Source organism: Sander vitreus, chromosome 19, assembly GCF_031162955.1.
Source record: "Sander vitreus isolate 19-12246 chromosome 19, sanVit1, whole genome shotgun sequence".
Lineage (NCBI taxonomy): Eukaryota > Metazoa > Chordata > Actinopteri > Perciformes > Percidae > Sander > Sander vitreus.
Window position 1 is genome coordinate 14,796,491 of NC_135873.1, and position 12,124 is coordinate 14,808,614.

Consider the following 12,124-nt stretch of genomic DNA (forward strand, 5'->3'; position numbering starts at 1 on the left):
CTGTTCATGCCTGTCAAACACGTAATTACATAAGTCCAAGAGGGGAGCAAATACTTCTGACAGATGCCGTGCACGTTCCTGTGTGCTCAGGAGTATCATTTACAGGTCGGGGAAAGATGCATCACATCCAGTGTCTTTGTAGGTCCAGAAAACAGTCAAACAACCATGATGCTGTAAATATCCTGCTGAGTCACTCTACAGTCTGTCTACAACAGCTGGAATTCACTCATGCGTCTATAAACTCAAAATTGGCATAGTTTAAAATCTGAAGTGAACACTTTTTTTGTAACCAAGTAATTGAATTGCTTAAATGACTGCAGTATAATATACATTACTTAAAAAAAAAAAAAAAAATGTTTCAACTGATTTTTTGTTCCGGCTGCTTTTGTCAGAGTTTGGGCCTATACTAAAAAGAACAAACTGTTCAGAAAAGATGTATACCAAACAATGAAAAGTCCTTTATTGCCATCAGAACATGAGTGAGAAAACCAGAGACAAAATCTGACAGAGTGAGGAGTCGACTGTACAACCAGCATCCACACAGACACGCGCACACACACACACGCACGCGCACACACACACACACACACACACAGCAGCCAGCAGTCTTTCAACAGGACGTGAGGGATACAGATACATTAGGATATACAGTACTCACACAATGAGGTATCAAGGTAAACACAAACATTCCAGATAGGGCTTCGTCCTCCACTCACACACATGCAACTGAACCAAGGTACAAATACTCAAGTGCTCGTTCATTCTTTAAAAACACAACATACAGGTGAGCAGAAATGTATGACAGCAGCATCTGGGTCATCTCAACCACACTCCCATTCATCTTGTCTCTCAAAACCTTTGGTCATGTGGACGCTTGCATGTCATGCACAATGTTGCCCTTTGTAATTTAATACTTTGTGTGTGTGTGTGTGACTCCGAAAACTTGTGAGCGAAGGAGTGGGTCCCTTCCTGACTCAAATCCACCGATAGAAACTTGGGCGTTCTGGGCAGATGAGTGGCGGGTGGGGGAAGGAAAGGATTTTTTTTATTTTTTTTTTTATTTTTTTTTTAAAAAGTCACAAATAGTCTCACTCTCTTCTAGGTAGAGTTTCTACGTTAGTTGGACATTCAATGTGTACATTAGCAGCAATTCTAGTGAATGAAACAATGGCTTTGTAAGTCAGATTAATTAACACCCTTTCCTCATGCACAGGACAGGCACCACCTACTAGTCGTTAACTAAAACGCCATGCAAGTTAGAAAAATAGACTGCAAACTCACAAGACAGAGAAATCAAAGTTCATCTCCAGAGAAGAGGTTGATTTCACTTCAATTTTTTATTTCATATTTTCTAAGATGTGGAAATAGCAACAAAAAGAACTTGAGAGCGGTAACCAAGACAACAGTAACAATATGAGCAGAGAGCCACGGGAGGTTTCGAGTCCCTCTCTTACTCCATTTTGCCAACCCAAACTGCTAGGAACAAGACAGACACCACGCTTGGTTTTGTTCAGCTTTTCTGTTGCGGTCCTCTACTTTGCGCCATTACGAGGCGACCGCGCCGACTTGCACGCACCCCTGCCGTGTATGCCTATTGTATGTATCCTGCAAGTGTGAGCCTGTGTGTCATGTGGCTTCTCAGGTCATTTGAAGCTGTCCCAATCCCCACAGTCCGCAGTTTCCAGGCCCTTCCCCCCCACTAGCAGCACCTGTCCCAGAAAGGTGGTTCGCCCTCGTGTGCATTCGGAGCTGTGTGCTGCAGTGGTTTTTTTTTTGTTTTTTTTTATCAAGACACAAGTGTGGCTGGAAGCTAGCACCGCTGCCCCCTCCGACACAGAGAAAGAGGCACGGTATAGTTTTGTCTTTAAGTCTAAATCTATAGTTCAAGTCTGCCGTCTGTCTGGTCTCAGCTTGTCCTGTTTACAAGGCTGTATGGGAGCCACCCTGGACCCTCAAAAAAAGACCTAGAACAGGTAGGAGGAGGAAGGCCCCCCCCCTTAGGCCTGTTGATAAATAGAGATGCCTCACCGTGCGTGCGACCCGCCCAGGGCTGCGTTACGTTTTTGTTACCTCACCCCTCCCCAGTTTTGTTTTGTGGTTGCCAAATATCGCAACTGTGCACACACAAACACACACATACACACGCGCGCACGTACATACGTACACGCGCGCACTGACCCCCCCTACGCCGTCCATTCTACTCGGAATGAGAACAAGCGCCTTGAATTTCGTGTTTGGCACCGGACTTTCCCCCTCACATTGGCCAGCCACTCCCTCCTTTTCTGTATCCTCTTTTCACTCATTTTTACAAATCACTCCCTCACAGGTCTGTTCTCTTCTTGGAACCGAAAAAAATAAAAATAAAACCCTGGAAGACCACCTTTCTCTCTTTTCTTCCTCTTGGGAAACAAAAAACAAACTTAAATGGAAAACTCAAGTTTTTTTTTTATTATTATTATTTTTTTTCTTCAAATTCAAGGCACAATGTCTATCAATATTCCAATCTGTCTGTCTGTCTCCACTCCCAGGTTCAGTGTGCGAACGTCGCGTCACATAAGCTATTGGACTGTCTGCTTGTGCGCCACTCCCTACAGCTTCCATCTCTCTAGTCTGTACTTTAACACTGTTAAGAGACGCGTCTGTTTTGGTTGAGAGAGCGACCGCCAAGTCCAAACCAGTGATAAACAATGAACAAAATTAACAAAAAAAAGAAAAGAAAAAAAAAAAGACAAATAAAGACAACGGTTTCAAAAAACAAACAAAAAAAGTCTCGTCCTGTTTCTCGTATTTCAGTATTTTTAAAAATCAAGTCACATCCACCAGCTCTTTTTTGGCAAGCTAGTTTTTTTTTGTGTTTTTTTTTTAAATAAGCACTAAGTACTGATAGATAGGATAGCATACACCATTAACGTGTGTTTTTAAGTAGATGCGTTTTGTCGTTTTTTTGTACTTTTTCACTCTCATAGTATGATTTCAGGTATTTTGTCAGGTACTTTTCACTCATCTGTTTAAGGTTTAAGTTAATGCAAGCAGGGACAGAGTTTGCCATGGAGTCTTGCTCTAGACTTGGGTTTCGCGAGGGACGGGGCCGTCTCTTTACGAGACCCCGTTGACCAAGGTCAGGGTCTCGCTGGCCGAGGTCTTGCCTTTGCTGGGGGAACCCTTGGAGGGTGTTCGCTCGTCCTTTGTGGCGCTGGTCCCGTTCTCCTGTGGGGGGGGGGGGGGCAAAAGGTGAGAATGGACAATGGACAACAATCGGATTTATATCAAGAAAACTAAGGCCGGGGTCAAATGGGTGTTTCTGCCTGTACCTTGGGCTCGGGGCCAGCGTGGTTTTCCTTCTGGGGCAGGTTCTGTCTGCTCTGGGACTCAGCACGGGATATGTAGTCAGCAACAGTCACTGAAAACATTGAAAATGGTTAGCTAGAACAATTGCTGGGAGCTACATTGTACATACAGTACACTTAGAAAGAGATTCCGAAGGCCCTGGTGGTACTTTAAGATGTTCTATCAGCACCCCTGTAGCCCATAATAACTAACTATAATGCCAAAGACCAGACTGATCTCATGAAGTGGCGTATGTATGACACGCCAATTCGTATGCCATTTTTGGCATGTTATCAAGACGCAATACTCGCTTTTTAGCGTGTTTATCAACGCCGTTCAGATAACACACCACTTGGCGTGTATGTTTACGTCTGCCGTATACAGCGTAGACATACACGCGGATAGCTCAAAATGCGTACAGATAACACGCCAGTTGGCTAAAGAAAGTGGGCGTGTGTGTTTACGCAAAGTCTTGATATCACGTTGCAAAGACAAGCATGATCGAAGAGGATTTTATTGATAAGAGAATATCCTGGTCATTCTGAAGAGGAAAATGTTGACTCGTAAAACATGGCGACTCACCACTTTCACCTGGCTGTCTGTCACGGCTTGCTGAACCTCCCTCTGGGCGGTTGCCGCGGTTACGGCGGCGGCGGCTTCGGTTGCGGCGCTGAGGTCGCGCTTCTTCATCTAACAGTCAAATGAGGGAAAGGGTTACTATCTCCGACAAAGTCACAGCTGAGAGATTTACAATGTGCCGGTGCATTCCTACTCTGAGCCACGGCAAACGTTTCTGGTTCACAAATGATTATGCAACAGAGGCGAGAATACAGCACTAAAGTTCTCACCCAGTCCGTTCTCGCTGGGGCCGGCCTGGCCGTCCGACTCCGCAGCGGCGTCCATCACGCTGGGCTCCTGGTCGTTGCGGCGGCGGCGGGAGCGTCTGCGGCGATCTCCTCCCATGCCTTCGCTGATGTCTGCGTCGGCCAGCTCTCCCTCACCCTCCAGCAGGGAGTACGGGTTACTGTCTGGGTCCCTCAGCACTGGATGTGCCACAGAAAATTAGTATTGCAACTACACTTCTACTATCTTCTCTCATTTCTTTTTCACTCTTTTTGTTTTAGTTTTAACACAAAGACTGCCTTATTTAAAAAAAAATTGAGTATCCTTCTTAAGCCGACTTTAAAGCTACAGTTGGTAACTTTGGTTAAAACAGATCGGTGACGCTGTTGTGCCTCATTGTTCTCCCTGAAGATTGCTGGAAGTGATGTAATGCAGCGTTTTATGTGGAGTGAGCACTCCCGCTGGACTGGAATATAGCCTAATGCCACATTGTTCTTTTTAAATAAGCGCTGTGCGGTGGATCCAATTGTTGCCGATGTGAAGAGTGGTTTATGTGGATATTTAAAGAAACTTAGTAAGTAAGTAACCTTTTATCTATATTACACTTTTAAAAACACGCAGTTACAAAGTGCTTCACACACACACGCAATCCACATATGAGTTACAAAATAAAAAATACATTTTATATACAGCATAAAGGGGGTGCAGCCCTTTACACAAATGTATGTAACGACAAAGTGTTAAATTGAGAACAGGATTTGGTGCGGTGGTGGCTGAGCTTCCTCAGTAAAAGGTTGAAATCTAAGGCCCTGGTTTGTTGGTAACCTAAACATGGGCTTGAACTACCTGAGCTGATGGAGTTGGAAGGCTTGGATGCTGGCCCTCCGCGGCCTCGTCCTGGGTTAGAGCCTCGGCCCCTGCCCCCCCGTCGGGAGCCTCTCTCATCGCCGCCGATGCCACGGGGCCTCTGGTCTCGCTCGCCAAGATCCTCGGACTCAGAAGCATTGGACAGTTCAGAGTTTGTGCCTGGATCAAGCAGATCAAGTAAGGTAAAAACAAACATAAGCACAGGACGTTTCAAATGACAGAATCGTTTTTTTTCTTCTTTTTATTGTCTACATTACTCTCCGATGCGTCCAGCTGAAATCATGATTCAGCCCCTTCATTCTCACCATATCCAGAGTACTGGCTGTTGGAGGGCCTACGCCCTCTGCCGCGGCCTCCGTAGGTGCGAGAGGTGTGGAGTGAGTTGCTGCTGTCATCTGTCATGTAGCCTTTCTCCCGTTCAACACCAGGGCCCCCAGTTCGACTAGGAGGCGCGCGGTACCCAACCCCAATCTGACGGAGCTGCTCGTCAATCTGGAGACGCTCTAGGCGCAGCTGCTCCACTTCCTACAGGAAAGGGACGATGAGACAGTTGGAGTTGTAGTGTACACTTCAAAGCCTGTTCCTCAGCACGTGGTTTATTGAAATGTTTCAACAAAATGCCCATTCCTCCCTGCATCCCATACACTTTGGCGTACGGCCATAAGTAAAATGCATGGAAAAACAAAAAGCACCTACATAAACTGCCTTTAAAAAAATAAAGTTAACAAAGTGAGTTACTCCTGTCTCACCAATACCATGGAGGACATATTGCATCTTCCAACATTTAGTGAAACATAAGGTTCCTGAGCCAAATAGCATGACGAGGTGACCTGGCCAGCGAGCCAAAAGATATCAATTTAAATGGAATTATTAATTTAGACAAGGTGTAAAACAATGAAGCTGTTCTGGCCGTTATCTCTCACACACACACACACACACTCACACACTCACACTCACACCTCCAGCTAAGCGGTCACCAAAATAAAAGTCCCCTCCTGTCCATGTCGCATATTGGCCGTTGTGGCTCTGCACTAAAAACATTATCCAGATTCTAGCAACTATCAAAAATAACAGAAGTGACTCCTTGGGGGGGATATGTCTCATGCAACTAGGTATCACCTCAAAATGTTAAGACTTACCAGAATTGAAAATAAGACTTAATACATTTTATGACCTTAAATTCTGAAAATCTAATTTCAGGATCAACGGGAACCCCGATTATAAAATCGACATTAATCAATTGAAGCATTACAGCTTTCAACTCACAGCAGTAACAGATTTTGCTGCCGACTACTAGTTTGGCCATGGTCTTAAAACACCTGCTGTGGGCCTGGGCTGGTCTTGTGCTCGTTATTAAGTCTATCACTCTACCACTAAGTGGCAGTAATGCGTAAAGTTCAGTGTTCCAACCAGATGGGACTGTGGGCAAATTCAACCCAGCAAGAACCCTGAAAATAACCATTTAGACAGAACACCTACTTCTGTTGAAACACCTACCAAATGTTATCAGATGGCTGATTTGATTAAACGTACTAGTTGTAGTGATCAAGGTTGGGAAAGGGCTTTTTGGTAGAAAACGGCAGAAATGTTCTGGATGTGCTTTGAGCCAGTGAACAATTCTCCAGCTACACAGTATCATTTTGCCGGGGATTACCCAAACCACCGTTCCAACCATGTGCAACCAATGCTCTCACTCACAGCACAAAGTCACAGCCAGGATAAAGTTCAATGGATCAGTTTGCTTGCTGACATCTTTATAGAAGAGAGGGGGGTGGGCTTTGGCTAGAGCTGGGCGATATGGAGAAAATCAAATATCACGATATTTTTGACCAAATACCTCGATATCGATACCGCAACCAAATATTTACACAATGAGATTTTTGATAAATAATCATCAGTAATGTGGATATAATGACTTAACAACATAACTTTACTGTAATGCAGCCTTTAAAACCAGAAAAAGACAACACTTATGCCATATTACGATATCCAAAATCTAAGACGATATCTAGTCTCATATCACGATATCGATATAATATTGAGATATTGCCCAGCTCTAGCTTTGGCGTCTAATGGCAGCAGTGCAATGACAGCAGTTTCTTTTGGTGGTTTAGTGGTGGCTTATTTGGAGGAGGGGGTCTCACTTCACAGTGCGACAGCTGCCTCCACCAACAACAGCTGAACCTCCACGGAGGGACGTGAAGGAAGTGGGGCAGGGCAAGGGTTTGGTGTTATTTTTGGAAGCTGAGGGTCCAGATAGCTGGTAATCTAAACTCATGTGTACCCTTCACCCCATCCCAGAGAGAGGGGCTATTTATAAAAGCACATGAGGTAAGGGCAAAACGAGGTGCCCTAAGCAGCTTTCCGCATGTGGTGTAGGACAGGAGGGTAACAGGTGACCAATACGAAATGACCCTGCACATACGCCCACATCTCCCAACAGCACCCTGTCCTTACCCCCACATGTCACGTAACATTTCCTCGACTAAATGTCCAGACATTCTGAGCAAAAAACACCTCTATGGAATTAAAGTCAGAGTAAAAACGGCCGCAGCAAGTGCAGACGACAGAAATGCAGTAAACGTACGTTTTTTTTTTTTTAGTGATAGGAACAGAAAAAGAGGCAAGTGCCGCCATCTACTGGTGAACATGGAGGATCGACTAACCTGGAGATAGGACACGTGGTACTCCAACAGAGCCTGAGCATTGCTGATGTTCTCTTTAGTTCCCACGAACACGAAGGGAACCATGCCCTGGTCAAACACAGAGAGGTTAGATGAAGAGTTGAGTGTCTTTAAAAAAACAACAAAACAAACAGATAATCATCTATGCTATAATTATGAATCATATTTCTCTACGTCTGTATATCTGTATCAGTGTCTGTGTTCCAAAGTAGCAGCAGTGACTCCCATGCCTCCCACAAAGAGCCTGGGTCTGTCTGAGGTTTCTGCCTAAAAGCAAGTTGTTCCTCGCCACTGTTGCACCAAATGCTTGCTCGTGGGAAATTGCTGGGTCTTTGTAAATGATAAGAGTGTGGTCTAGACCTACTCTATCTGTAAAGTGTCTTGAGATAACTCTTGTTATGATTTGACACTATGAATACAATTGAATCATCACTATAAACACTGAGCACCATTATCGGGGAGATATCCCCGACTAGGAAACAGTTCAGACCTTCGTCAAAAACAACATTTAGTTGGAAAGATTAGTATGCTTAAAAACCACAGGAGGCACACTCAACAGAAACATATCAACCCATCAGAGACAACAAGACAGTTGTGCCCACACACAGCCATCGTAACTGACATATGCTGTGCAGTGGGCTGTGTGTATTGACAGCAATGGAAACTTAAGTGCTAGTGACAAAACAAGAGAGACAAAAGCAGCAGAATGGAACGGTGTCAAAGCAGACAGCACATGGGACTTTTACACTCCGCTGCAGCTAGCTACTAATCTTTGCTTTTCGGGGTGGTTATAGGGGACTGGGAGGCCAGCCGAGCGGTCCATTCACCTCTTTGCTGCTGGCAGTGTCGTCCCTGCCTGCCCCCTGCCTGCCTACCTCCTCACGGGGAAGCTTTTTGTCGTTGTCTCCCTCAATCCTGACACGGACCACGCCCGACTTGTCCACAATCTCCTGAATGACTTTGCCGTTCTTGCCGATGACTTTGCCTGCACATTGGGGGGGGGGGGGTTTAAAAAAAAATTAAGGACTATGTGAAGTGGGATGCTGTCACCAACAAAATGAGCTTCCTCAGGAATGTAGCTCACTCACCTACGAGGTTCCTGGGTACCTGAAAGTAGTCTTCTGTGAACTCAAGATACTCTCTAGCCTGTTTTACTGCCTCTGGGGACTGGAACAAAAGACAAACATCAGACCAAATTGCACTTCATCTTGCCATATATATCGGGACAAGAACTGACATAGCAAGGACATACAGTACAATGGCACACAAGCTCATTAAGCAGCGTACCTCTCCGTAGATCCTGAACGTGCAGCTTTCCTCCTCCAACTCGATCGCTGTGACACCAGGTACCTTCCGTGCCTGCTGGATGTTGGCACCATGGGAGCCGATGGCTAGGCCCATCAGGTCCTCCCTGACCCTCACCTCCTCCTGGTATGCTGACGCTAACTGCTTACTTGTCTGGGGGGGTGGGATGCGTAGGCGGTTTGTGTGCAATCATGTAAACTAAGCTAAAATGGTTGGCTAGGGCTTCTAATGTTTTAGTGACAAATATCCACACGTACAGGCAAAATTAAGTGTGTATTTGACAGGATGTGTGCAAAAAGAGTATGTTTACCTCCAAATGTTTGGTGGCTTCTTCGTTGCGGGACATTAGCATAAGCTTGGTACGGATGCTGCGGAAATGCATGTCGCTCAGAAGAGTTGCACGCTTTACTGTGGTTTCATTTGTAGACTGTGAATGACCAAAAAACAGATTAGTTACAGTTTATCAACATTTGTTTTGCCAGTCTTTGTGAATGAGCATATTAAAAAGGATTCTTTAATACTGACAAAGTTGTCAAAAATGTGGATTCAGACTTTTGTCATTGTATTTGTTTTGTCTAAAAAAAAAAAAAAGAACACCTAAGAGAGGCAGGAAGAGCAGGCAAGCTATGGGGCATGAGCTGGATTCAAATCCACACCTAACTATCTTAACAATACCCAACAAATTCCTTTCAAAGTTTTATGTGAGATCTATTACAGCTCCTTTGTATTATTTCCTCATCTGTGGATATGCATCAAGTCCATTCACTTGTTGGTGAGTTAAGACCCAGCTGAAGTGTGTATTCCGAGTACTAACCAGCACAATGAGTTCGTGTGTTTGGGCACTGTAGAAGATGCAGTTGGCTCCGATAGCTTTCCTGAACTCTTTGTGAATGTTGTCATTTTCGCAGCTGTCGACAAGAAAACAATCCACAGGAGAGTCAGTCCTTGTTATTCATTTGGCAGCAGTGGGCCTTTATAACATCACGGCTCACTGAGACAACTTGTGATTAATAACTGAACATTCAGAGAACGGTGTTTCGACCTGTAGAATCATGCATTCATATACCCAAGAAAATCTCAGTTCATCATTTACTTTTTTTTACTGCAATTTCTCTAGCACTGCTCAATGTCTGGGTCTTAAGATGCCGCAATGCTGATGTTAATTCAAATAAATCTATCTTCAGGATGTACATTTGACAATGTAAAGACACTCACATGTCCCTCAGGTCTTCTGGGACAGGGATGGGGACCTTGTGGAAGGAGTTTCGAGAGGAAGGGCTGTTTGGATTGAGGGGCCTGATGCGCTCTGCTGTGACAATCTCGTTGTATGTGGCATCACATGCCGCGTATTCAATCACGTAGAACTGAAAACAGCACAAGAGATACAGATTTTTAATAATGTAGCCAAAAATGTCAGACACATGAAAGTTTGACGGCTCAGATAACCAATGTGAATTGAAAAAAACAAACAAAAAACATGCCAAGCTATATACAGAGCGGAACTGCTGTATTCAATCCAGTTACAAATTCTGAATCTGCTGTCAAATAAAAAGTTAACTGGGGTCTGCTTTCTCAAATTAAGAAATTATACTTTACATCACAAATACATTAAATCTATAGCTTCATTTTTTTATTAAGTGAAGCTATACTACATTCCCTTCCCAGTTTAATCTGTTTCAATGATGGAACAGAGTGTGTAACAGTAAGATAAAAAAAAAATAAAAAATGACGAGAGAGAGAAAGGGGAACCACAGGAGAGAGTGAGGCAGTGAGATGAACACCGCACACTCCATGCTCAAAAGGACAGAATTAAAGCCATCAGTCAGTGCTAGACATTCCTGCAGACATTCCTCTTATCAGACGGCTCCAAATAACAGCACTACACCGGCAGCAACACCGGCAGCAACACCCCTGGCACAGGAGCACTACAACGCTGTCCTTTCCATAATCACACTGACCCACTATTCAACCTGCCACTCGTACTGGTGACCAAGAGCCAACTCTGGTTCTTGGTTATTTCAAACTTATGAAAAAACAAACAACAAATACGTCAAAATAAGCCAACTGTGCCAGTTAGACCGAGCCTGGTGCAAATCCATGTTGTCACAAGAAGACAGTGCCAAGAAAAAGCACAGGGTGTATGGGAAATATAATTTGAAGGTACAGTGTCAGACCACATCAGGACATAGTGGCTCTTTGAGCTCATTACCCAGCAGTGCTTATCTTCCTACAGGCCGCCTGTATTCACTCTGCATATGGCAGTACTTAAAGCTCAATAAAACAGTTACTGGCAGTACCACAAAAACACTGATGACGCTGCTTCGCCTCTATTACTAATTATTACAAGCGTGAGATACAGAGGAAGCTGGATCTCATCACTGACTCAAGGTATCTCCTTCTTAACAATATTAGCCCTGTTCAACTAAATAGCTCCAGGAACTTTAAAGCCCAAGGAACTAAAACTCAGAAACCAACAAGGTCTTCAGCGCATTGGTGCTTCCACCGCGTTCAAGGCACCGTGAAGATTAGGCAAACAAGACCGGATTTGCTGTGGTTTATGACAAGACAACACAACATGACGTTGTGCGTAATATACAGTTGTGTGACTATATTGTTTGAACTAATGGACACATGCAGAGGTCGAAAGGAGATTTAAAAAACACCCTAAAGACAAACACGTCTCCAAAGTAAAAAGAATATGCTCCGTTTTCGTGTGCATCAGCGATGAAAACATTGTTTAATAAAGTTTGCTTTTTCTATCCTTTTACCAATTGTTTATCTCATTTAAAAAAAAAAAAAAACACACTTACCTCTCCCTTCATCATTCGGACCCGGGCCAGCCACCAGCCACATGGCTCCTGTTCATTGGCCCTCGAGTAAACCTGTAAGGAGAGTGATCGACAGCTGAGCCAGAGACAACTAAAAAAACTACAACTATTACACCTGTTAAGTGTGCTTCAAGCGTTTTGTAATGGAAAGCAAGATGTCATGACAGTGAACATGGCCATGGCTACAAAAAAGCAGACAGGATGCATACTGTACAACTAACTAGTGTTGTGTGTGGATATGGAGCGGTGTTTCCTCTGTTGATTTTGTAG

At 44.2% G+C, this 12,124-nt stretch overlaps 1 protein-coding gene across 1 annotated transcript in view; it reads right to left on the reverse strand.

Moving 5' to 3' along the window:
* Positions 1–436: 436 nt before the first annotated feature.
* fxr2 (FMR1 autosomal homolog 2) overlaps positions 437–12,124 on the reverse strand; it is an 18,209-nt gene continuing 6,521 nt past the window's right edge. Inside the window, exons 4-17 of the mRNA XM_078275645.1 lie at positions 11,837–11,908; positions 10,242–10,390; positions 9,841–9,934; positions 9,337–9,453; positions 9,009–9,179; positions 8,810–8,888; positions 8,549–8,706; positions 7,704–7,790; positions 5,343–5,562; positions 5,017–5,196; positions 4,176–4,370; positions 3,910–4,017; positions 3,312–3,400; positions 437–3,207 (exon numbers count right to left, since the gene is read on the reverse strand). Coding sequence (XP_078131771.1) covers positions 3,097–3,207; positions 3,312–3,400; positions 3,910–4,017; positions 4,176–4,370; positions 5,017–5,196; positions 5,343–5,562; positions 7,704–7,790; positions 8,549–8,706; positions 8,810–8,888; positions 9,009–9,179; positions 9,337–9,453; positions 9,841–9,934; positions 10,242–10,390; positions 11,837–11,908 — 1,830 coding nt within the window. The 3' untranslated portion in view covers positions 437–3,096. The remainder of the gene's footprint in view (positions 3,208–3,311; positions 3,401–3,909; positions 4,018–4,175; positions 4,371–5,016; positions 5,197–5,342; positions 5,563–7,703; positions 7,791–8,548; positions 8,707–8,809; positions 8,889–9,008; positions 9,180–9,336; positions 9,454–9,840; positions 9,935–10,241; positions 10,391–11,836; positions 11,909–12,124) is intronic.